Source organism: Prionailurus bengalensis, chromosome A1, assembly GCF_016509475.1.
Source record: "Prionailurus bengalensis isolate Pbe53 chromosome A1, Fcat_Pben_1.1_paternal_pri, whole genome shotgun sequence".
Taxonomy (NCBI): domain Eukaryota; kingdom Metazoa; phylum Chordata; class Mammalia; order Carnivora; family Felidae; genus Prionailurus; species Prionailurus bengalensis.
Window position 1 is genome coordinate 9853171 of NC_057343.1, and position 26732 is coordinate 9879902.

General features: G+C 40.0%; 1 protein-coding gene across 3 annotated transcripts in view; it reads left to right on the plus strand.

The window, feature by feature from the left end:
* Positions 1-25756, plus strand: part of USPL1 (ubiquitin specific peptidase like 1) — a 38189-nt gene extending 12433 nt beyond the window's left edge. For all 3 annotated transcript variants that reach the window (XM_043576145.1, XM_043576126.1, XM_043576136.1), the window contains 5 exons: positions 3388-3501; positions 8741-8870; positions 12556-12681; positions 21168-21325; positions 23688-25756. In XM_043576145.1, the coding sequence (XP_043432080.1) occupies positions 3388-3501; positions 8741-8870; positions 12556-12681; positions 21168-21325; positions 23688-25573 (2414 nt within the window). In that variant the 3' untranslated portion in view covers positions 25574-25756. The remainder of the gene's footprint in view (positions 1-3387; positions 3502-8740; positions 8871-12555; positions 12682-21167; positions 21326-23687) is intronic.
* The last annotated feature ends 976 nt before the right edge of the window (positions 25757-26732 follow it).

Here is a 26732-nt window from a genome sequence, read left to right on the forward strand (position 1 = left end):
ATTAACAATGTGCAAGAGATCTTCCTTCTTATCTTCCCGATCCATATATTCTCCCTTGGTTATTTTCACGTTTGGAGAATTTTGCTATTTGATGTAAAATGGGTTGTCGTCTTGATTTGCCTTTCCCAAATTTTATTTTCATTCCAGTTAACACAGTGTTAGGTTAGTTTCGGAAGTACCGTAGGGTGAGTCAGCAGTTCTGTTCATCACCCCGTGCTCATCACTCCTTAGTTCCCTCACCTGCTTACCCCATCCTCCACCAACCTCTCTGCCTTTCCCAAATTTTAAAGAGGTTGGACAGCTCTTCATGTGTAGCATTGATCGTATGTTCCCTCTTGTGAAATGCCTGTGTCTTACCGCTATTTGTTCAGTTGTCATGTTCTTATTTGTTTGATTTCTATGGGTCTTTGTTATCTTTGTATCAGGTATGTGTTGCTAAATCTCCCAATTTGTATCTTGTGTTTTCACTTTTCTAAAGATATCTTTTGTACAGAAATTGTTAATCTTTCCTTTTGTAGCTAGTAATACGACATTTAAAAAGAGTCATTCCTTTTCCCAAGATCAGAAAGCTATTCACCTATATTTTCACTGAAAAGTCAGAAAGATTTGTGGTTGACATTGAATTATTTAAAGTTTTATTTGTTTATTTGGAGAGAGTGCGTGCAAGCCGGGAGGGGCAGAGAGAGAGGGAAGGAGAATCCTAAGAAGGCTCTACACCAGCAGCGCAGAGCCCGACGTGGGACTCAAAGAAACCCACAGTCTGTGAGATCATTACCTGAGCCAAAACCAAAAGTAGGATGCTCAACCAAGTGAGCCATCCAGGCATCCCAACATGAATTTTTAATTCAGCTGAAGTTACCTTTTGTGCATGATAAAGATCCCCTTTTCCCCCCATTGTCCAGCTCCGCTTTTTTCTTCAATTTACCTGCCAGGCCACCTCTGTCATATAGCCGTCCATTTATTTGTGCAGTTTTGTTTTCTTGGTTACTTTGTCCTTGTGTCAGCACCACACTCTTTTAACTATTGGGGTTTTTTAGGTCTTGCTGCCTGGAAGTGTAAGAATCCTCATCTTTATTCAGCTTGGTTTTGATCATGCAATGCTGTCTTTTATATAAATCTTACACATTGTTTTCCCAAGAATCCTCACCTTTTTCATCTTGTTTTTGGTTAATGCAGTCTGTTACATCAGTCTTATACATAGTTCCCCCATTGTTGACCATGTTTTCGTCCTTGCACCGATGCCACACTATTTTAATTATTGTGGCTTTTTGAGGTCTTTCTCAGGTAGGGGCAAGAATCCTTAACGTTTATTCAGCGTGACTTTGGTGTTGCAGTCTTTTATATATACGTCCTGCATACGTAAAATATATATATTGTACTTCCATATATATTGTTGACCATTCAGGCTGCTTATTATTTTTTCAGTTATGAATAAGCTTCATGACAGATATCCATATATCCTTTGAATCCACTGCTGATTTTATCCTAGAAGGGGTATTAAAATGTGAATATAAAGAATCTTTCTGAAAGGCTTTACAGAAGGGTTATATCAACATATGATTCCATTATATGTAGAGGAAAACATCCCAGAGCACTCAGATCACCTTTGGGTATAAACATTTTAAAAGTTATAATTTTGTCAGATATTTTGTTTCAATTTGAGTTTCCTTGAGATTGAATTTTTTGTAATTTTTATTTTTTTTTAATTTTTTTTTTTCAACGTTTATTTATTTTTGGGACAGAGAGAGACAGAGAATGAATGGGGGAGGGGCAGAGAGAGAGGGAGACACAGAATCGGAAACAGGCTCCAGGCCCTGAGCCATCAGCCCAGAGCCCAACGCGGGGCTCGAACTCACGGACCGCGAGATCGTGACCTGGCTGAAGTCGGACGCTTAACCGACTACGCCACCCAGGCGCCCTGTAATTTTTAAAATCCAGTTTTTCATGAGCATTTTTGCTTTTGTTTTTTCTTTGTATTTCTGTGATTATAGGAACCCCAGTATGGAGTTAGCTGACAGTTCAGTTGGTTATTGCAGAAGAGCATATTTCTCGTTCAAAATTGACTTGCATTCATTTTAATTATGTTTATTTTTTTATAAAGCATAGCCACTTTTTTTTTGTGTTTTTTTTTTTTTATTCCACTATAATTAACATCCAGTGTTATATTAGTTTCAGGTGTACAATATAATGATTCAGCAGTTCCGTGTATTACTCAGTGTTCATCACAATAAGTATACTCTTAATTCTGTTTACTTCACCCATTTTATATGTTCAATCATTAATTTTTTAACAGAGTAGTTGTAGCTTGTATAATATGGTTGTAATTACATTTAAGTTGACTTACTTTGAATTGTAAGTTTTCTCTTCTCTTTTTGGCATGGTCAAATAAAAGTTCCAGTTTATGCTTACTTCATATTATAGGGGAATCCAGGTATTTTCGTAGTAAAACATACCAACAGAGTGTGATCAGGCTATATGAATTATTTGTAAGAGGTTTCGGTGAAGTCTTTTGTAGCTTAAGAATAACTAGAGTCAGGTGCATATGGTGGCTTTGATTCAAAATAGTTTTCTTATTAATCTTAGTTTTCTGTCACAATAGTTCCATTATGAGGACTTTAACCCTAAAGAAATGAATAAAAACGTGGACAGGTATGTGCCCCAAAGTCGGTTATCACGACAGTATTTATAATAGTGAAAAAAGAAGCAACTTAAACGTCCGGCACTAGGGAAATTTTTAATAAAACTGTGGTTCAGTTGGAGTGTAATAACTAGCCTACAAAATTTTTAATGATGCAAATTCATGTGAAGTAAGCAGGATGTGTAAACATTAAGTAAGCAGAACTGTATAAACATTATGCTGTCATTGAAGACTCTTTCACCGCCTGCCACCCCCCAGAGACAATAGAAGGAGGGAGCTATACATACCAAATGTTAGTTTGGGAAATAATTATACTTTTATCTGCTCCTGTGATCTGGCTAAGTTTGATAAAAGTTCTACAAAAAAATAAATGACTAGATGTCTCTAACATAAGTAATAATCACAAGACAAGACGTAGCTTCAGCTGTTTCAGAGGTAGGCACACTATCTGAAAGCTTAGCTCTTTTGCTAGGCCTGTGGTTATTTGGATGAGGAAAGCTTTGCACTGAGATTTACTCAAGCACAAAGATGTTAGCTCATGGAATTGCTACTAATGATGCTGGGCTGAGGAAATATTAAGGCAGTAAATGGTATAACACAGAGGAATAAGAATCAAGGAAATTTTGTGTTTTCCATTTCGTCTCTACAAAGTGTATTGACTCTGATGAACTTTCATTCTTGGTAATGTCTTAATTTTCTGTGGAAGATACAGATTGATGAGAAGTTGATAATCTGTATTTCATTTTTAGGTGGAGATTGTAAAAAGCTTCCTTCAGAAGTATTTGCAAAGATAGAGACCTGTCTGAATGAAGTCAGAGATGAAATTTTCATTAGGCTTCAGCCTCAGCTTAGATGCACATTAGGTAAGTAATTTGTGTAATTTAACTGTTTTACTCATCTATCATAAAGAAATCCTTACGTCATAAGGAAATACACTATTTTATTACTTTGGGTGATTAGATTCTTGGGAGAAAAAAATCTGTGTAGTTTCGTTTAGGAGCCTCCCGCTGGTTAAATCATTTGTTGGGTAGAGCTGTCCCGTATGAATATGCAGGCTTGTGTTCTACCCTTGAAAGTGGATGCAGTTCTCAGAACCAGATGGATACTCAGGGGGTGGACACCATTGGTTGCTTTTCTAATACTTACCTCCAGTAAACTGATTCAGTGTCTTCAACCTTGACGATGCTTTAAAAAGTACCTAGGGCATTGAAAAGTACTTGACGTCCATTAAATAAGAATCTCAGGGATGCGGCTTAGAAGCCCCGTGTGATTCTTTTTTTTTTATTTAAAAAAAAAATTTTTTTTTTTCAACATTTATTTATTTTTGGGACAGAGAGAGACAGAGCATGAACGGGGGAGGGGCAGAGAGAGAGAGGGAGACACAGAATCGGAAACAGGCTCCAGGCTCTGAGCCATCAGCCCAGAGCCTGACGCGGGGCTCGAACTCACGGACCGCGAGATCGTGACCTGGCTGAAGTCGGACGCTTAACCGACTGCGCCACCCAGGCGCCCCCTTTTTTTTTTTTTTTTTAAATTTTTTTTTTTCATAAGCCCCGTGTGATTCTTAAGGATGGGCAGGGTTGAGAAACTCTGATCTAAACCCAGCCATAGTAATTGGACTTCCCTTGCTGGGGATCGGTTGAAGAATTGCCGTACCCAATTTTCACCAAGAGAATATGAGGAGAAATATCCTGATGAGCTTTTGGGAAGGCTTTCTTTTAAGAAGGGCACAGTAACGAGACCTGCTTTGTTCTCTATGATCTGGCCTTGGAGCAACGTGGAGCTAGGGGTGCTAGAGTCCCGGGGTTTCTCAGTTTTTTGGGTATTGCAAAGAAGAGCCAGTAGTGATTTTTTTTTTAAAGGGTATTGTCTTTTTGTTTTATTTCTCTTTATCCTTGTATCGACTCTTCTACTAATATTGTATTGTGGTAAAAAATACAGGATACCTCTATTAGTATATTAGCCATATTAAATTATATAAAATATCAATGCCTTCAAATTTTTCTCTCAGTGAGAAAAATCTATTTCATCAGACTCAGATACTGCATCTGGAAGCAAGGTCTTTTTGTAAAAAAAACCTTGGTTTTTACATGGTAAAAACCATGTAAATGGTAGTATCTTTGGTCTCACATTTCTGTCCCCTACTTTTATTATTTTGTTTTCCGTGAGCTCCTACGTTTGTGTTTCCTCTGTCCCTAAAATAATAAACTGAAATTCGATTTGCCAAATCTTTGGCATTATCTCCTTTAGGTCTAAAGGGCTTTTGTAACTTATTATCAGGTAGGATCTCAGATGCGATGAGAATTCTTTTTTCCTTTTTAGCAAAGTATAATTTAGATGTAGTAAAACTCTTTTTAAACGTATACGGTGTGTGGAACCATTACCACAATCAAGGTAGAGAGCACTGCTGTCAGCCTAAAAGTTTTCTTGAGGTTCCTTCAGTCCCTGTTCTTACCCCCAACCCCTGATCTGTTGGGTGGATACTCATCGCAGAGGAGCCTTTTCCGTAAGATTACCAGAGTGCAGACTGAGGGGCTCCCGTGGTGCATTTTGCAGGTATCGCCTCCCTCCTGGAGTGACCAGAGATGTTTTATTCAGGGTTCCTGCTCCAGTTCCCAGTTGAATTCGAGAGTGGTTTCTTCCCAAGTCTGAATCGCCACCCTTCTTAGTCCTGATCATTATATTTGGAGCAAGGTTGTGTCTTGCTCCACTGCTGCCTTGGGCCTGGTTTTCTATGTAACAGAGAAGGGATTTTTAAATGTTGTGGGTGTTTTTTTTTTAATGTTTATTTATTTTTGAGAGAGAGAGAGAGAGAGAGAGAACATGAGTGGGGGAGGGGCAGAGAGAGAAAGAGAGAGAGAGGGAGAGAGAGAGATACACACACAGAATCTGAAGCAGGGTCCAGACCCTGAGCTGTCAGCACAGAACCTGATGCAGGGCTCGAACTCACAAACCGTGAGATCATGACCTGAGCCGAAGTCGGATGCTCAACCCACTGAGCCACCCAGGCACCCCCAGAGAAGGGAATTTTAAATTCTTATTTTGTGCAGTCATAGCAGTTGGGCATGCGTACAGCTCTTCTAATACAGTAGAATTCCTCTCTTGTTTGTGTTCATATTACTCATTGCACAGTACTGGGTGCTATGTTAGAGCTTAAGATCTTACCAGTGAAATCCAATCTGTGCTAAATGAATACAAATAAACTTAAAAAGAGCATTTTAAAATTATACAGTGTTTGTGTTCTCATTCTGAGTGTCAATGTGTGTTTGAAAGTACTAAAGAAAGAGAAAGAGAATCTGTACTGACCCCGAATGTTGGTTACATTTTTAAGATCAGCCATAGCATCGTTTTGATTATTGGTTTTTTTTTGTGTGTGTGTGTTTTTTTTTTAAATTTTTTTTCAACGTTTATTTATTTTTGGGACAGAGAGAGACAGAGCATGAACGGGGGAGGGGCAGAGAGAGAAGAAGACACAGAATCAGAAACAGTCTCCAGGCTCTGAGCCATCAGCCCAGAGCCCGACGCGGGGCTCGAACTCCCGGACCGCGAGATCGTGACCTGGCTGAAGTCGGACGCTTAACCGACTGCGCCACCCAGGCGCCCCTTGATTATTGTTTTTAAAAAATGCATCGTAGCCTGTCCTCTCTGTTCCCCCTCCCTGCAGTTTAAGAAATATAAAACATTACAAATACAAGCTAAGCCCCCTTTGTACGCTTTCCTGTTCAGTTCTTCCTTACCTCTCCACAAAGGTAACTGCGCTCTTCAACTTAGTTTTCTCTTTCTAATGTCTAATTTTTTTTTTTTAAAGATAAAGCTAATATTGTTCTCGTTTGGATTTATTTATGTAATCTTAAAGATTAATTTAGTCTTTGAGATTTGTGTACTAGTGTAAGGATACACAGACCAGTAGAATAGAATAGAGTCCAGATGAAACCCTCCCTTTTTGCTTACCTCCTGTGACAGAGGTGGTGATGTAGATAAGTAGGGGAAGGAAAAAGGCCGTCCGGTAAATGGTGTTGGGACAGTTTGTTCCTGAGACAGGGGGGAAGTTGGGTCCCTACTTGACACTGTAATCAGAAAGAAATTTCAGCCCATTTAAAGACTTAAACTTCAGGGGTGCCTGGGTGGCTCGGCTCAGGTCATGACCTCACAGTTCTCGAGTTGGAGGCCCACATAGAGCTCTGCGCCAACAGCAGGCAGCCTGCTTGGGATTCTGTCTCCCTGTCTCTCTGTCCCTCCCCGACTTGCGCTCGCGTGCGCTCTCTCGCTCTCTCTAAATGAATTAAAAAGAAAAAAGACCTAAACATGAAAAAGCAGAATTCTAACACTTTGGTAAAGAATATGGCTGAATATTTTTCCACTCAGTGGAGAAGAATTTCCTAAATAAGGTACATAAAATAGTGGTAGATACGATTACATTGAAGTTTAAAGCCTCTGGGCAAAAATAGAACAAAGAAATAATACCCTGGATATCTTCTAAAAAAACTCTGTACATTGGCTTAAAAAAAACAAAAACAATGAGCAGAAGAGAAAACTTGACTAGCTGGGCAGCAAAACGTCACTGAAAGATTTGCATCGTGGCAAGTGATAGTATTTTAGGGAAATATGAAAAACTAGGTAGTTGGGTAGGAGTTGGGCTGAAGATACTAGAGTCAAACCACTTAACTGATTTCAGCAGGAAGTTATAAAAATTGGAATTAATTGGTATTACGTGTTCTCTAGTAAATGCTTTATGCTTAATACCCATAAGAGTTGTAAACAAAGGAAAAATAATTAAGGTTAATTTAGGAGCTATATAAATTACCGAAAGTGATCTGTATGCATATAACTTATTTAACAGTGTGTTTTGAGCTCTTTTATGATTTTTTTCTTTTATGGTATTTTGATTTACTGAGAACTTTATGTATTTTTAGACTTGCAGATTCTATGTTGTCATTAAGAAATATAAATTAGTTGCTTCTCAATATTTAGCTACGGTAGAGTAAGCATTTAAATGCTAGTAACTGTTACAAACATGCTGTACTGTTCCCTGTTTATGCTGTTTATATGTGTTTAGGAGATGGATTTGCATTCATTTCTACGTACAAAAATTTTGTTTTGATTTTTATTTTTGTATGGAAATAGCTGTGGGGCTGTACCACAAAGGCGACTGTTAAAATAGCCTTTGTAACTGCTGGTATAGAGTGTGCTCCGGCAGTAACACCTGCTCTGCATTTGCATCCTGCCAAGGTGACTCCTCCTGGCCACGTTCCAGGCTGTGGTAGCTGCAGGCCAGGGGGAGAACTGGACCGTGGAAGCAAGACTGTTCCCCGGCAGGTAGGGAAGGGAAGGACTCCAGTTCTTTCTAGGGCTGGATCAGTACGGCACCATCTAAGCTCCCCTGAGGACAGAAAGGCAAGAAACCAACTGGAGAACAAGTGTAAGAGGAGAATGTACATCTTCCTATTTGATTTGCCTGCTGATCTCTAAACTGGAGGACCAGATTCACGGTCCGCTTTTTGTTTCAAGGACACCAGAATTCTGATCTTCTCTAGTCTTAAAGTCATTGAAGTTTAATTTTAACTGTTTAAAGATTTTAAGAAGAGTGATAGAAGAAGAGCAGGGAGATTTGAGGCCGGCCCTTGAACCCTGTGTGTCACGTCCTTCACACGTGGAACAAGACGGTTGGAATAGAAGTGGCTTTTTAATGGTTTTGTCCACGTCTGCCATTGTCCTACAATGTTTCGCCAGGTGTACTATTTTTAGTATCTGTGGCAAGCTATGTATTTTTGCTTTATTTTTATAATACTCTAGAGCCGTTAACAGCTCTGAGGAGATAGTATGGGTCTTTTGTGTCTTTTGTCTTAAAGAGTTTTCGGACGTGTCCGCCACGAAAAATGGAAGACAGGGACTGAAGTGATAATTAAATCTTTATGATAGACATTTGTAGAGAAATGCTTTAAGAACTTGCCCTTGCCCCACTGTGAGTAACTTGCCCTGTCATATATTTGTGTTTTCACATACATTGTACTGTGAATGTAGTGAGAACAGATAACAGTTAATGATTTGGGTTTACTTTTTTCAGTCAGTCATGAACAATAGTTTTCCCTTTTCTTTTTATAGGTGATATGGAAAGCCCAGTGTTTGCACTTCCCCTGCTCTTAAAAATGGAACCCCTCATTGAAAAGCTTTTCATGTATTCTTTCTCTTGGAATTTTGAATGCTCACAGTGTGGGCACAAGTACCAAAGCAGGTTAGTTTTTCTCTTTTTATTTATTTTGTTAAATTTTAAATTTTTTGTATTTTTCGTTTTTCTCTTTTTAAAAATGGACTCATTCTATTGAAAATAGTTCTGAGTAATAAAATTTTAATGAAACTTCGATTTGTGGCATTGCTCTCCCCCTGGTTCTTTCTGCCCTCAGTAAAATTTCCTACCAGGGTGCCTGGGTGGCTCAGGTGGTTAAGCGTCCAGCTGCGGCTCAAGTCATGATGTCACGGTTCATGGGTTCAAGCCCCATGTCACGCCCTGTTCTGACAGCTTCGAGCTTGGAGCCTGCTTCAGGTTCTGTGTCTCCCTCTCTCTCTGCCCCTTGCCCACTCACTCTCTGTCTCTCTCTGTCTTTCAGAAATAAATAAAAATGTTCAGAAAAAAAATTTCCTACCATATCTTAAAGTCTCCCACCAGTAAGATTAAAAGGAAAAATTTGAGGGGCGCCTGGGTGGCTCAGTCGGTAAGCATCCGACTTTGGCTCAGGTCATGATCTTACAGTCCGTGAGTTTGAGCCCTGCATCGAGCTCTGTGCCGACAGCTCGGAGCCTGGAGCCTGGAGCCTGCTTCGGATTCTGTGTGTGTCTCTCTCTGCCCCTCCCCCGCTCGTGCTCTGTCTCTTTCTCTCCCAAAAATAAACATTAAAAATTCAAATAAATAAGTAATCAATCAATCAGTGGAAAAATTTGAGCCCCAGAAACTGCAATTTGCTTGCTTCTTTCAACTGGAAGAGTAAAAAACCATGGTCTGCGGGGGTACCTAGTAAGAGTTTTCTTCCGTGGGGACAGATGGGAAGAGCAGTGCATTCTCCCACAACCCCCATTCTGGATTCCCTGCGGAGTAAGAATACTTCTTAGAATTGCCTGAAATGATACGTGTTTTGTTTCCTCTGTTAGCAACTAGGGTTTTTGTTCGGTTACCTTTTTTAACCTCACGGAAACTGATTTGAGGCTCTGGGAGTCTGGCAGTAGTTCTGAGAAGAGCTTAGGCTCTTCCGCTCCTCCGCGAAAGACCAGCCACCGCCAAAATCCTCTTGCATGTGAGCTGTCTCAGCCTGCTTCCTACTTCCCTGATGCTCTGGGTGAGGATTAGAGGGGTCCTGGTGGACGCACAATCATTTTATGCCCTGAGACTGGGACTTGAGAGGAACCATGGAGAGGAAAGCGGCAGAGGGTTTCTTTTGCTTCCATACACTGAGCCACATAACAAGGAGAGAAAGTTGGTTTGGAAAGAGGAGTCAGAGAAAGTTTTCATCACACATGACACCTTCACTCTGTCCACGTGTGAAAAAGTTGCTGACTGGCAGTTAAAATCACCAAACTGGTTTTGTTGGTCATTTATTCAAATTACTGTCATGGAGATCGATACTTTCCTCTTGCCTTAAACTCACCCACCTACTAGCAAATTAGAAAATTTGGAGTCAAATTATTAAATAACATTTAAAATTAAAATTATTTAACATTATTAAATAAAAATGTGAGAGAAAACCATTTAGATATTCATTATCTAAATTGAGATTATTTTTGGTATTTAAGGATCACTCAAGGAGAGTCAAGTCTGAGAGAATGTTCTAGGGAATGCAAGCAACAGAACCAGAAGACATTTGTTTTTTACCAGTTGACTCAAAAGTAGTAGAACAGAGTAAGAATGAGCATTCACTCACACCTAGGACTTAAAATAGTTTTCTGTAAGTGAGTATAAGAACAAGTTATCTATTTCTCGGTCTTCTGTCACTGGTTTATATAAATTATCTAATTTTCTCCTCATTTGACAGATAGGGAAACTGAACCTTGAAAAGGGGGTAAATAACACCCAAGGTGACACACACTAGTAGATGGCAAAACTCAGGCTTACGTTTTCTGGCCTCGATTTCTTGCTCACTGTAGTATACACACTCCCTAATCACCACCTGGATTTTAAGTAATACAAACAAGCTTGATGATTAAAATCAGCTTAATTACAGCTTTTCCAAAATCTACATCTGAGTTGTTTGACAGCTTTTCATTGAGTACGTTTTATGTGCCAGTAACTCAACAGAAATAATCTCTATCTGGCCAAATTCAGACCAGTTAGTTAGGGAGATGACATATAAACACATTATTGAGGGCCAGTGACTTAGTCATTATTTTGATCTGTTGGCTGCATTAAGTTACTTTGAATACTTTGAATACAAGAGCATTTTGGAGGTGTGTTAAAAAATCTCAGAGGGCTCAGGGGAAAGAAGCCACTGGCTGTTTGAGTTTGCTGGTTTTTGGTTTTATTTTTTTTAATTCCTTTGTTCTAAAAATAAGTAGTTCTAGAGGAAAAGCTAACATGAAGTGGCATTTCATTAAATCTTAATATATCATAGTTTAAAACTATTTCCACTTAATCCAGTGTGAGAATATCCAGCAAACTCACTGGGTTTTGTGCTGCTTTTTTTGGTGCCAGTTTAAGATCTGTTACTTGATTTATAAGGTATATTCTGGAGGCAGTTATTTACATGGTCTTTGGAGTCAGACTCCCTGGATTAAAATCTCAAGTCGGTCATTTATCATCTGATACGCAGTCTGTTTCACTTTCCTCATCTGTAAAATGGGGATAAGAATAGTATCTGCCACTTAGGGTCGTTTGGGAGAGGAGCGTAAACGCCCTGCCCTGCACATAGTACGTGCTCAAGAACATTAGCTGTCAGGTGGAGCATGAACCTTTATTTGCAGAGACAAACTCCCCCTTATAGACTAAAAAATGGGAGCCTTAACAGTCATCTGTGAGCACTAAAAATTTAGTAGAAATAAATCATTCCATTTTGTTGATAACTTTATGCTGCTCACTTTTAAAATGTTAGCTTCCCTGAGAACTGCTGTATTTGTAATAGCTTGGGCTGATCTCACTTACGATTGATCGATATTTGTTGTTATTGTTTAGGAAAAAACGAATGTCCATTAGGTAATTAATTGCCCCTTTAAAGGTTTTTTTTTTTTATTAAAGTAGACTCAATTGATGTAGTGTACATCTTGAAAGATCATTTTAGGTGCCTCTTGCTGTCAGGTATCTAGACTAAAGTGCAAATTTGGGACTTCTGTATCTGGGAAAATAAAATTCTGCCACAACTGGCATTCTAATTTTTTAAAGATCAAGAAAGTTAAGTTGTATGTGTTCGTGATTATACATTTGGAACTGTCTTTTTTCCTTTTTGGTTGTCCATACGGGTAGCCAGATTGTAATTTTGTAGGTAAGGGGTGAGCTCGTAATAAATTTGGAAGCGGTGGTTCTCAGTGAGGGGCTGTTTTGCACCTCGTGGGACGTTTGGCGGTGTTTGGAGCTAACGGTCGCTGCGCTTGGAGGCTGTTACTGGCATCTAGTGGGTAGAGGCCAGAGATGGTGCTGAACAGCCCCAGTGCACGGGACAGATGCCTCACAGCAAAGAAATACCCAGCGCAAAATGTCAGTATTGTTCTTGAGAAACCCTGCCTTTCGTATTGTCTTCATCTCACAGCTGAAAAAGTACAGGAGTCACTGTGGAGAGTCTTCACAGAGAGCTTTACTAGGGTGTGCGAGGAACGTTAGCATATTGATTTATCATGTGATATGGGGGAATAGGGAAGTATAAATAAATGAATGAAGGTTTAGGCATTGATTGAAATTAATGTAAACGAATTTAAGTTAATTTATGTCTTCTGTTTTACAGATACATGAAGAATCTGGTCACCTTTACAAATGTCATCCCTGAGTGGCACCCACTTAATGCTGCCCATTTTGGTCCATGTAACAATTGCAGGAATAAGTCACAGATAAGAAAAATGGTATTGGAAAAGTGAGTTAAAATTGTCTTACTATTTTTAGCACGAAACGAAGGTGGATTTAATTTGTAGAATTGAAACTGTTTGTCAGAAGTTCGAGTTGTTACGAATTGCCAAAATGCCTCTCCGTCGTGGACTCTGGCCGACAGCAAACTGTCCCAGGCAAAGTACCGCTGCACCTGTCTCAGGGTGACTGTCTGACCCCACTCTAATGGGGCCTTGCCTTCTTTTACCTTGTTTTCTCCCTTTAAGGATATTAATCATCAGTTTTTGTCTCCTCTGCCAAGTGCCTGGAGTCACTAGAATTCTGGGATTTCCTTAATCTGATTTCAAGAACTAAGATGACTCAAAGGTGAACCAGAGGCTCATCTGTCTGAATTCCCATCTTCTCCCAGACTTCGGCCTGCTAATTCTTCATCCCCTTGGAAGCTTCCTGCTGCCTTTGAGCAGATGTGTTTTTAGTATATTTTGCCAGCTTTTCTATTTGTCCGCAGTGGGACCACTGGTCAGAATTACCTTTTCTAAAATTGCTACCAGAAGCCCATATTTTAAGCTCATGGGTCAGTTCCATTCTAGGCAGTTTGTCTCGTTTGTTAATACACTTCGCGCGAATGCATCCTGTAACCTTCGTGTTTAGTCATCCTCGCCTCTGACTCTCAGTAAAGGAATGTTTGGAGGTATAATGTGATATAAAGAAGCAGGGGCATTAACCTTTTCATACCTTTTCTGATGCCCTTGGATGTGCCAGGAAATCCCTCCAATCTTTTCCTAAAGAGTTGTTTTCATCCAGGTAAAACATTCTTGGTTAATCTAATACTGCCAAGACCTAGAAGGAAAGAGAGCAGTGCCCCCCCAACCTCCTCTCCCATAAGCGTCTACTTTACACCTGTGAAGCGGTATTTACTTTGACGTTTCAGAACAGTGCACTTTTTCCACCTTTTGTTTCTCTTTGTTTTCGTTCTTTTTTCTTTTTAAAGCGTATTCCACTTTTATGCAGTCTTTTTTTTTTTCAACATTTATTTATTTTTGAGAGACAGAGAGACAGAGCACAAGTGGGGAGGGGCAGAGAGAGAAGGAGACAGAATCCCAAGCAGGCTCCAGGCTCCGAGCTGTCAGCACAGAACCCGATGCGGGGCTTGAACTCACGAACCGTGAGATCATGACTCGAGCTGAAGTTGGACCAAGCTCAACTGACTGAGTCACTCAGGCGCCCCATTCTCCTTCTTTTATAGTTGTTGAAGACTAGGGTTCTTACACCAGTCACTGGGCTCTGTCTGTTTTTAACCTCTCCCTGTCCTTGCAACATGATAACATTTTTTGTTATCAGTAATACTGATATCAGTACTGATTTTTGTAATCAGTACTCATTATTATTATGAATACATGTGTATTTCCTCTCCAGCCAAGCAGTATATGTGGTTGTATTTCATTTCTTTTACAACTTCTAAGTCTTCCTGGAATTATTTCCTTGTGTTTTCATTTGCTTTCTTTATGTATGCGTTGTGAAATTTTTCCAAATTCTTCAAACACTCATTGATACATTTTCTAAACACTTAAATGTTTCACAATTTTGGAATCCTCCCCCACGTTTTTTTCTAGAAACCTTTCTTCTGCCACCTTTCATCTTTTGCTCCAGTGTTCCGGTCTATACTGGTTCCTCTCTGAGCCTGGTGCATGGGAGCTCTGGATACACTCTTCCTGTCACTACCCGAGTTTTTAGCCCAGGGCCTTACCCCACATTCTGCAGTATCTGTTGCCCATCAGCGTTGAGTCTTCGAGGGGTTCTGTGACGTGTATAAGCTCTTCTCCTGAGTGTGCCCACCCCACAGCGCTCCCGTCACCGCTTCATCCATTCTGCTCAGTTACCGCTGCCCTGTTGCTCTTTTAATTTTTGCCTGCGGAATATTTGTTGTTTGCTTGTTTCCTCATGTCTTCCTCCCCTTCTTGGCCCTTTCGGTTTCTTTCCTTTCTTTCCCCCCATTCGCTATCATCTGATAGCCCTTGAATGGAAAAGAAGAGGAGCTACCTTTAATGGAAAGTCCACAGTCTGTCTTGGTTGTCTGGGGTTTCAAACTTTGAGATTGAAGTGTTGTGGGAGTCTTTTTTGTTTACGCCCTGTCTTGAGAAGGAGGTAGAAGGGCGGCAGGGTGTGGGTATCTGCCATCCTGTGCCGGCCCGGTGGGTTGCTTGAGGCTGCCTGCTGTATGTGATTTCATCTGACACTTACACCTGCTTTTTCTCACGCACCAGCATTGAAGATAAACTTTTACTCCGATTTTGTTTGATCTGTTAATTGGATGCATTGCAACGTATGATTTTTAATTATACAAATAAGATGCATTACTTACATTAGAGATTCAGGCTCTGATCCAGAAACATATCCGTTGAATATAAGTGTTTCAATGTGAAATGTGTTTAGAGTCCTAACAGGCCAATTATAAGCCGAGTTTATAATTTGGACATTGACTGTATTCAAAAGTAAACTGAACTAGTGTGTAAAATTTCACTTAAATTTTAAATGACAGGGTCTTTTGAAGTCCTCTGAGTTTTTTACTTTGAAATTTATATTCTTTTTGTATTATTATTTTTTTAACGTATATTTTTCGAGAGAGAGACAGAGACAGAGCGTGAGTGGGGCAGGGGCAGAGAGAGAGGGAGACACAGAATCTGAAGCAGGCTCCAGGCTCTGAGCGGTCAGCACAGAGTCTGATGCGGGGCTCAAACTCATGGACCGCGAGATCATGGCCTGAGCTGAAGTCGGATGCTTAGCTGGCTGAGCCACACAGGAGCCCCTGAAATCCATATTCAACAACAAGATTCAACAAATCAAGATTTATTGTTGTCTAATGGAATCTAGAACAAATTTAATAGTTTTTAAGGATAACTTAAAAGTAATTAGATCCATTATGATATCATGTATAATTCAACCTTACAGTCAGCGTTCTAAAAACTAATAGTATTGTGAGTTCCCTGAACACCTTGTCTCAGGTAATCCACACTCTAATATATTCCCATTGGAAAAAGAGTCCATCGATAAATCAGATGAATTAAATCTAGCAAGGCCAGATCTGCTACTTTAAGTGTATTATTTAGGAATTATATTCAGAGCATGGTGATACGGAGCACCAACTTAGAATCTGATTTAATTTTACTTTACAGATCTTGAAAAAAACCTCATTACTAGGAGTCTAAGTCACACAGTACCCTGGATTGTAATTTGAAAAGTTTATTTATTTAAACTTCAGTTTTAACACTTATTTTTTTTGTTGTTTTATAACCCAATTTTATTATTATTTTATGGAATCTTCATGTATCAGGAAACAGTACTATGTCATCTCTCCCTGTTATAGAGCGGGTACTCAGTATTTTTTTAAAGTTTATTTTCTTTTATTTTTTTAATTTGCATCCAAGTTAGTTAGCATATGGTGCAACAATGATTTCAGGAGTAGATTCCTTAATGCCCCTTGCCCATTTAGCTCATCCTCCCCACGCCGGCTCCCATAACCCTCTGTTTGTGCGCCATATTTAAGAGTCTCGTATGTTTTGTCCCCCTCCTTGTTTTTATATTATTTTTGCTTCCCTTCCATTGTGTTTATCTGTTCTGTGTCTTAAAGTCCTCATATGAGTGAAGTCATATATTTGTCTTTCTCTGACTAATTTCACTTAGCATAATACCCTCCAGTTCCATCCACGTAGTTGCAAATGGCAAGTTTCATTCTTTTTGATTGCCGAGTAATACTCGATTGTGTGTGTGTGTGTGTGTGTATATATACACCACATCTTCTTTATCCATTCATCCATCGATGGACATTTGGGCTCTTTCCATACTTTGGCCATTGTTGATAATGCTGCTGTAAACACTGGGGTGCATGTGCCCCTTCGAAACAGCACACCTGTATCCCTTGGATAGATACCTAGTAGTGTGATTGCTGGGTCGTAGGGCAGTTCTAGTTTTTGGTTTTTGAGGAACGTCCATACTGTTTTCTAGAGTGGCTGTGCCAGTTTGCATTCCCACCAGCAGTGCAAAAGAGAGCCTCTTTCTCCCCATCCTCACCAATATCTGTTGTTACCTGAGTTGTTAATGTTAGCCACTTACAGGTGTGAGGTGGTATCTTATTGTGCTTTTGATTTGTATTTCCCTGATGATGCGTGATGAACATTTTTTTCATGTGTCGGTTATCCATCTGGATGTCTTTGAAGAAGTGTCTATTCATGTCTTTTGCCCATTTCTTCACTGGATTATTTGTTCCTTGGGTGTTGAGTTTGATAAGTTCTTTATAGATTTGGATACTAACCCTTTATCTGATATGTTGTTTGCAAATACCTCCTCCCATTCCGTTAGTTGCCTTTTAGTTTTGCCGATTGTGTCCTTTGTTACGCAGAAGGTTTTTATTTTGATGAGGTCCCAATCGTTCAGTTTTGCTTTTGTTTCCCTTGTCTCTGGAGACTTGTTGAGTAAAAAGTTGTCCCGGCCAGGATCAAAGAGGTTTTTGCCTGCTTTCTCCTCAGGGATTTTGATGGCTTCCTGTCTTACATTTAGGTCTTTTATCCATTTTGAGTTTATTTTTGTGTATGGTGTAAGAAAGTGGTCCAGGTTCCTTTTTCTGCTTGTCGCTGTCCAGTTTTCCCAGCACCACTTGCTGAAGAGACTGTCTTTATTCCATTGGATATTCTTTCCTGCTTTGTCAAAGATTAGTTGGCCATAGGTTTGTGGGTCCATTTCTGGGTTCTCTGTTCTGTTCCCTAGATCTGAGTGTCTGTTTTTGTGCCATGATTTTTTTTTTTTAATAACTTTTTGTAAAGGGTAGGGGAGTGATAGGAAGAGAATTAGATGTTTCTGTTCTGTGCTTATAGAGCTTATTAAAGTGTCATTAAAGTATCATTAAATTACAATGACTTTGAGACTTTCTTCCGAGCAGATAAATTGAACCATTCCCTACAAAAGTTTGGTTGGAGTACTGACATATAAAATAGTTAAGGGGCGCCTGGGTGGCTCAGTCGGTTAAACGTCCGACTTCGGCTCAGGTCATGATCTCACGGTTTGTGAGTTCGAGCCCTGCATCGGGCTCTGTGCTGACAGCTCAGAGCCTGGAGCCTGCTTCGGATTCTGTGTCTCCCTCTCTCTGCCCCTCCTCCACTCACACTCTATCTCAAAAATAAATTAAAAAAACATTTTAAAAAAGTTAAAATTACAGGTTTTTGTTTTAAGTTTAAGAGAGAGAGGGAGAGTGCGTGTGTGCATGAGTGGGGGGTCGTGCAGAGAGAGGGAGGGAGAGAGAGAATCCGAAGCAGGCTCTGTGCTGGTGAGCATGGAGCTCAACATGGGGCTCCATCTCATGAACCGTGAGATCATGACCTGAGCCAAAATCCAGAGTTGGACTCTTAACTGACTGTGCCACCCAGGCACCCCCAACTCTCACTTTAATTATACCTGATTTTACTCACTTTTTTTTTTAATTTTTTTTTTAATGTTTATTTTAGAGACAGCGTGAATGGGGGAGGGGTAGAGAGGGAGACACAGAATCTGAAGCAGGCTCCAGGCTCTGAGCTGTCAGCACAGAGCCCTACATGGGGTTAGAACCCACAAACCGTGAGATCATGACCTGAGCCGAAGTCAGCACTTAACCAACTGAGCCACCCAGGCGCCCCTCAATTTTTGTCATAGAATCTGAAATATGAACTAGTTCAGTGATGTAATTAGATCTAGAATGTAATGAGGTTTAAAAATTATATTTGCAGATTTTTTTTGCCTAAAGCCTGTTATTACAGTTCAGGAGTATATATGCACATTGTTAAATCTGCATTTTCTAAAATACAAATTATTACATTACATTAGTTGGGATAGAAATAAAAAACTTGTACTCTATCTAGGCCATTACATAAAACTGGCTGCTCTTTGTGGGATGGGGACTCTGTGTTGCCCTGCTGTCTGAGTAGCGGGGCAATTGGCACGGTTCTCTTGTGCTTCTTTCTCTTTTCTGTCTCTCTTCCTGAGGGTAGATCCTTCTAGTAGGAGGAGTTCAGCCTCAAGTTAAGGAGGTGAATGCAAACAGATCTTAGCTTGAAATCTCTTGTGACTCTCATTCCAATTCTGTTAACCTGTCCCATCCAGGTTTTTTATGGTTAAGTCTCAGCTTAACTCAGTCTCAGCTCTGAGCATCATCCTCGACATGCTAGGCATTGCGAGTAGCAAGAAGCCTGAGAACAAAATCTATTGCCAGCTTCAGAGTAAAGTTGTACCCTCAGCGACGAGGCTGGAAATGAGACAAGCTGGAAGTACGGGTAGGAGAAATCTGTGACTGTTAAAGGACGCTAGAGTCTAGGGACCCAGAGAGGAAAATAAACTCGAAGAGGAGGGGGCATATGCTTTATTTTATTGAACCCAAGATGCCATCATTATAAATTGTGCTGTTTTTTTAAATATGCCATTAAGAAAAAAATACTGACCATTGAACACTTTCCATGTGTAATTCACACTACTAAGGGGGCAAGTTTGCATAATCTAGGGATCCAGGAGAGAATGTTTTAGTAACTAGCCACAGAAGGTATCCTGGGTGGCTCATCAGTTGGTTGAGCGTCCGTCTGACTTTGACTCAGGTCATGATCTCACAGTCAGTGAGTTTGAGTCCAGCATTGGGCTCTGTGCCGACACAGCTCAGAGCCTGGAGCCTGTTTCAGATTCTGTGTCTCCTTCTCTCTATGCCCCTCCCCTGTTCACGCTCTGTCTCTGTCTCAAGAATAAACAAACATTAAAAAAAAATTTTTTTTTGAAAAGATATTAGTACTTAAGGAGTCAAGTAGGTGCCTGAAGCCTGCATATCAAGCTGTGAGAACATATCTGTACTTGCACTGTGGATCACTGATTCAGAGGCACATTTTCACATATTTAAAATGGGAGTATGTCTAGGGGCGCCTGGGTGGCGCAGTCGGTTAAGCGTCCGACTTCAGCCAGGTCACGATCTCGCGGTCCGGGAGTTCGAGCCCCGCGTCAGGCTCTGGGCTGATGGCTCGGAGCCTGGAGCCTGTTTCCGATTCTGTGTCTCCCTCTCTCTCTGCCCCTCCCCCGTTCATGCTCTGTCTCTCTCTGTCCCAAAAATAAAATAAACGTTGAAAAAAAAAAAATTAAAAATAAAATGGGAGTATGTCTATAAATTGATGGCGTGGTAGAGTTTAGTTAGCAGTTCTCTTTCCTAGTGGTATATTTTATAATCAGTATTTTTTTTTTCATTTTTTATTTTATTAATAATAAATATAGTATATTTAAATAATATATTATAATAAATTTTATTTATTTGTTATTAAGAGACAGAGCGTGAACAGGGGAGGGGCAGAGAGAGAGACACACACACAGAATCGGAAGCAGGCTCCAGGCTCTGAGCTGTCAGCACAGAGCCCAACGCGGGGCTCGAACTCACAAATGCAAGATCATGACCTGAGCCGAAGTCGGACGCTCAATTGACTGAGCCACCCAGGCGCCTCTATAATCAGTATTATCTTAAAGTGATGCTACAGATATGATAAAAGAACAAAGGGGGTTAGCATTATAGACAGTTCTGCAGGACTTGTTATTTATAGGTACTTAAATTTTGAAGACTTGATTCTTTCCTCTAACAGAATGATCGATGAGATAATTTACTAATTATTCCTTGTCTGAATAATCTGCATTTTGGACACTGATTCAAGTTCATTTCAGCTGAATAAGTTTTGATAAGTAAGTTTGACAGCTGTTTAAATATTGGGAAAAGGGGTATTTGACATTTTTCTTAAATCATGAGAGCTTTGTTAAATTTAGTTAATTTGAGGCCCATCTTTGGATTCTGTTTTCTGGTTTGGCATGTGACTATAACGATAAAGTGTATTTTTGAAATTATGGATGTCTTGAAGTGTATGGTAAATCAACCACTATGTTCTATTTTCTTGTCTACTTAGGTACAAATTAAGCTTCCTAAGGAGTAGTTTTACTTTGATGGACCACTCTGCTTCTTGAGATAAAAGTGACATAGGACAAGTTATTAGCATATTGGCAATTTTTTAAATGTTTATTTCAGTGTCTTAGGTTTGTTACTTTGTTTTCCCATATTACCTATGCCATCTAACAAAAGTAATTCATTTGGGCCACTGGATGCCCAAGAAAATTCTAAAAGGTCTGGATTTTTCCCTGTGATTTTGCAGAATAGTTATGTTACTGTGAGATCTTCTTTAAGCCAAAGCAGCAGTGTGGCTTCCAGAGCAATTTTTGTTTAATGGTCTGTGTTAGAGCCTTATTGCGTGATGGCTTCCAACTGTCGGTGATACCATTCGGAGAAGGGTTTACTGTTACATACTTCGTACAGTGAGTTCTCCATTGCTAATTAAGGCACACATCTGGAGGTTCTCAAGAAAAATTAGTGCAGTTAGCCTTGAAAGCGTTATGTATGACTTCCTTGCTTCAGACTGTCTTTTGTATAACCAGGCACGGGCATGAAATTTGTTTGACTTTGCTTGCCTTCCTCTCCCACAGAGTATCTCCCATATTCATGTTGCACTTTGTGGAAGGCTTGCCACGAAATGACTTGCAGCGCTATTCATTCCATTTTGAAGGCTGTCTTTATCAGATAACTTCTGTAATTCAGTACCAAGCAAATAATCATTTTATAACATGGATTTTAGATGCTGACGGTAAGTGTGTAAACCTTTTTCTTTTATGATAATAGGCATAGAGGCTAAATTCTAGATTTTTTTTTTTTTAAAAAGACAGACTTTGTCCTGACTCCTTTCCCTCTCACTTCTTGCCCTTGCCTTTAATTCTTCTGCCCCCTCCTCTCTGTCACTCTGGTTTAGAATCACTCCTGTCTTCTGCTGCTTTTGTATGGGTGTACATGTGCTTATGCGTGTTTCTTTTCTAGGTGAAGAACGGATCATATACTATTGTTAGTTTACAATTTGCTTTTTTCCACTATGTTTGCTTTTATTCCATGAGTAATAGGTGGTCAGTACAGATAAGTGAATGGTGCCAGTTCTGATTTCTTAGATATGTAACATGTACTTCTTTTAAAAAGAGAGTGCATCGTACTGAAAGGTTTTTAACTGAGAATAAAAAAATTTTGCTTAGTTTACAATTGTTAGTCATAAAGAAAACATCTATTTCTAAGACTATTGGACATTACAGATCATGTAGCCTTCTCTCCCCATGAAATAGAGTATCTGAACTCTGTAATTTGCTATAGCTATGGTCAAGGTAAAGCCTTTATGTATGTATGTATGTATGTATTTACTTATTTATTTATTTATTTTAACGTTTATTTATTTTAGAGAGAGAGAGAGAGAGAGAGTCAGAGTGAGCAGGAGAGGGGTAGAGAGAGAGGGAGACCGAGAATCTGAAGCAGGCTCCAGGCTCCGCAGGGCTCGAACTCACGAGCTGAGCCGCAAGATCATGACCGGAGCTGAAGTCAGACGCTTAACCTACTGAGCCACCCAGGTGCCCCGTAAAGCCTTTATTTAAATAGTTAAACTTTTCAAAAGAAGATTAAATAGTACAGCCCATGAACTTTGCTAGGTTTTTCCTAACATTTATCTAATATGGTTTAATATTGAGTGTGTTTCTCTCACAGTGTTCACTTTGTCTTAAACAAGATAACACAGCCACTTAAAGTGTTGTATCAGGCTGTTGGTAAGGGGTCTTTTTGATATTTTCTGTTTTTCCATTTTCTATTATTTGGACACTTCTCATAGCTGATATTTTCCTCTTTGGGTGGTTTGGGTGGGTGGCACAATAATGTGTTATAAAAGCACTTTGCAAGCCAAAACTCACATTATAAATAAGATTACCTTAAAATTTTACTCTGCTTCAGCATTTGGAGGGAAGTGGTTCTCAATAACATAAACAAACTGGAAAAAAAATTAATTTTTTACTGCATTCCAGGGAATCTGAAATCCTCTTCAGTAGGTTACATGGTTATATGGTTTCCAACATATAAAAATCAAATGGTTACCTTATAAAAAAGGTCATGGCTCCTCCCTCGAGCATTGAATCAGTCCCTGGGGATTAGGTCCAAATGTTAACCAAGTAATTCTAATGTGCATGTATGGTAGAGAACCACTGACATAAACAGACAACAGAGTCTCAGAAGTTTTAATGGGTATAGAAATAGTAGGTTCAGGTGGTTTATAAGGATATATCCACATAAACTTAGTGAATGGTTTTGTTGGGGTTTTTTTTTGTGTGTGTCTACAGGGTCTTAACCTCTTCCCTTGTCCTACCTACATGATTTCATTTTTGCTTGACAAATGAGAGAATAGAAGCTCAGAAATAAAACAACTAAACACATGAAAGCTCTAAAGTTTTCGTTTTTTTAATCAGAAAAAAAAATTAAAATAAGAATTCAAACAAATGTTGGTACTTGAGGTTACAGACTTCATGAAAATTCACAGATATGGAAAAAAATCCCCCCTGTTTTTTTTTTTTTAATGTTTATTTATTTTTGAGAGAGAGAGAGAGAGAGAGGGAGAGAGGGACAGAGCACAAGCAGGGGAGTGGCAGAAAGAGAGGAAGACACAGAATCCGAAACAGGCTCCAGGCTCTGGGCTGTCAGCACAGAGTCCAGTGCAGGGCTCAAACCCACACACCACGAGATCATGACCTGAGCCAAAGTCAGAAGCTTAACTGAGTGAGCCACCCAGGCGCCTCAGAAAAAATCCATTTTTTGATGTTGTTGGATAAATTGGGCGATATATACTGTATTCCAAGTCACAAAAGTTAAATATTTAGACTTCTGTCTTGATTTTTGTGGGCAATTTAGGGAAGAGTAAACACTATCTCAGTTTTTAAAATTTCTGGATGTTAGTCCGTAACTTTAATTGTCCAAATAAAGACTTAAACCTTTGGCAGAAGGAAATGGTGACAACGATAAGGCCATGTTCTCAAGTGTTCTCCTTTGATGGATATTCAGGGATACAGCAGTTAAAATGGCCAGAAGAAAATTAACCTAGCTGGTGCGTTTTGAATGTCTAACCTCATTTATTTAACTTCCTTCTCCCCCAGGAACTTGGCTGGAATGTGATGACCTAAAAGGCCTATGTTCTGAAAGGCGTGAGAAATTTGAAGTTCTTGCTTCAGAGATCCATATTGTTATTTGGGAAAGAAGAACATCTGAGATGACAGATAAAACATCTGCCTGCCTTCCACTTAAAAAGACTAGTGATGAGCATGCTTTTGGTGATGAGGAACAAGCCTCTCCAGCGTGGTGTTCTGTGGGTGATGCTGCCTCCGCCGAGCTGTCCTCAGGAACTCTCCCCACCAGTGTGTCATTTGCTCCTAATACTCTTTCGCAGGGTCAGGCTGTAGCTCACGGACATCATTTGCTTTCCGGTCCAGAAGGTTTGGGGGACGACAATATTTTATCTTTGACACTTGAAGAAATACAGGTTAACTCTGAAAGTTTCCCGTTTGAAAATAAACCTGTGGCAGAGAATGCAGGAGTTGGCAAAACAAAGGCTTTGCAATCACAAGAGTCACTACTGGCTTCTTTAGTATCCGCTCCATGTGTTGGAAACCTGACTCAAGACCAATTCATGGATTTAAAGCTTCCGTCTCAAACTGTAAATGCAAGCGTGCGATTTGCAGCGCCGAATGCCGAAGACACGGGGATTGCTGCACCTGTGAATAATATCCCCGCTACTGATCCTGTACACGGTGGGCAGCAGGAAGTTGAGGGCACAGTGGCCCACGAGAAGGACACTCCATTGACACGGTTTCCTTCACCAAAGACTGAGAAATTAAAACCCGAACAACAGGTTACATCTCAGGTATCTAATTTGAAGAAAAACGAAACGGCAGCATTTTCTCAACCTGTAACAGCAAAGCCACTGCAGAATCCATCTCTGAAAGACACTCCGAAGAAACCATTTGTAGGAAGTTGGGTTAAAGGCTTATTAAGCAAAGGTGCTTCTTTTATGCCACCTTGTGTTTCGGCTCGTAATAGGAACACTGTAACTGATTTGCAGCCTTCGGTTAAGGGGGCAAGTAATTTTGGTGGCTTTAAAACTAAGGGTGTGAACCAAAAGGCTACCCGGGCATCCAGGAAAGCTAATAGGTGTGCAAGGAAGCCTCCTACGGTTAGCACCCCGCCACCAAGTCATCCACTGCCTGGTGGCACGACTTCTCATGTTCATGCTAATGTTACTGCTGATTCAGATGTTCTGAAGAAATGTGAAGACGCCCCCTACGGAGCTCACCGCAGTCACAGTTTCTGTGTCAAAGAACATGGTGTTTCTTCTGCAAACCATGGAGACTCAGTTGAGGGTCAGATTCATAAACTTCGTCTCAAGCTTCTTAAAAAACTTAAGGCAAAGAAGAAGAAATTAGCTGCTCTTATGTCTTCCCCCCAAAACGGAGCGCTTCCAAGTGAAAATTTAGAACATGTGTCCCATTGTGGGTCTCCAAACGACTGTGACTCGATAGAAGACTTGTTAAAAGAACTACAGTATCAGATCGATACCGCTGAGAATAAATCTGGATGCACCGCGGTTCCATACAGTGGTCAGAGTCATGAAGAGATTTTGGCAGAACTGTTGTCTCCTACAGCTGTTGTCTCAACAGAGCACTCGGCAAATGGGGAGGCTGATTTCAGGTATTTAGAAATGGGAGATGACCACGTCGCAGCACCAGTGCCTACTGAGTTAGATGACATTCCCCAAAATACACACCTGAGACAGGACCATAATTACTGTAGCCCCACCAAGAAGAATCCGTGTGAAGTTCAGCCAGACTCACTGACAAATAATGCCTGCGTTAGGACATTGAACTTGGAAAGTTCCATGAAGACTGATATTTTTGATGAGTTTTTTTCCACTTCGACATTAAATTCTTTAGCAAATGACACATTAGACTTACCTCATTTTGATGAATATCTGTTTGAGAGTTGTTGATTGCATGCTATCTTCTTTTAGTTTAATATTTATTATGGCTCTTGGAAAACTTAATATGTTGTTAAGTAGTATTTATACACTGGCCTTGTCATGAACAAAATGTAAGCTACGCGAGGTTTTACCTTTGGTTCTACCCACAAAGCATGTAATCTGTTTTACAAATTAAAATGATCAGGAATTGGTTTTCCTTGTTTGCTTCATTTTGTATTGTAGGAGAGTGAGTTTTTCAAAATGTTAAAAATGATACAGAGGAGTGTCTAGTTTCTGGCACTTTTTACATTTGGGTACATTAAATTTCTACATTTTAATTTTCAGTTACAGTGGTTCAGGAGAAACACTAGTTTGTACAAACTTAAGTCATTGTACATGGGATATGAATGTGTGACTGGTAATCGTTCTGTGGTCATAGATCCTAACGCCTGTTTCTTATACCAGTCAAGTGCTGTGGAATGTAAACCTCCCCCAAAGAACTTTCCTTCTCTACTTAGTAAGGATGGCAGGAACCTTGTTACTAGAACTTTAAGTAACGTTACATGATCAATAAATGATCTCTAACAGGAAAAGAATCTATTTTTGTGTTATATGCAAAGAGTCCACATGATCATAAATCTCATATTTTTCCCACACATTTATTTCCGCAAGCAAATTTGGACGCCATCCAACAGTTGTTCTAGGGAGAAAATAATAACCAAGTGCTTATAAAGCTTGCTGTATGTTACATTCTGTTTTGTATGAAACACTAATTCATTGAAATCCCAACATTTCTGGGGCACCTGAGTGGCTCAGTCGGGTGAACGTCAGATCTTGATCTTGGCTCAGGATGTGATCTCACAGTTGGTGAGTTCAGGCCCCACGATGGGCTCTATGCTGGTGGCATGGAGCCTGCTTGGGATTCTGTCACCTCTCTGCCCCCTCCCCTCGTCTGTGCACACCGTCTCTCAAAATAAATAAACCTTAAAATCAAAACAAAAATCAACATTTCTGTGAGCAGGCTCCTCTTATCACACTTGACCTAAAAAAACAGCACAGAGCTTAGTAAGTCGTACAGCCGGGTTTGAGTAGCGTGGTTCCTGCAGCTGTTAGAAGCATGTGTTCCCCCTCAGGACCCACTTAAAATTTGGTTGCGTAAACAGCACCACTGCAATAGTGATTTGAGTTA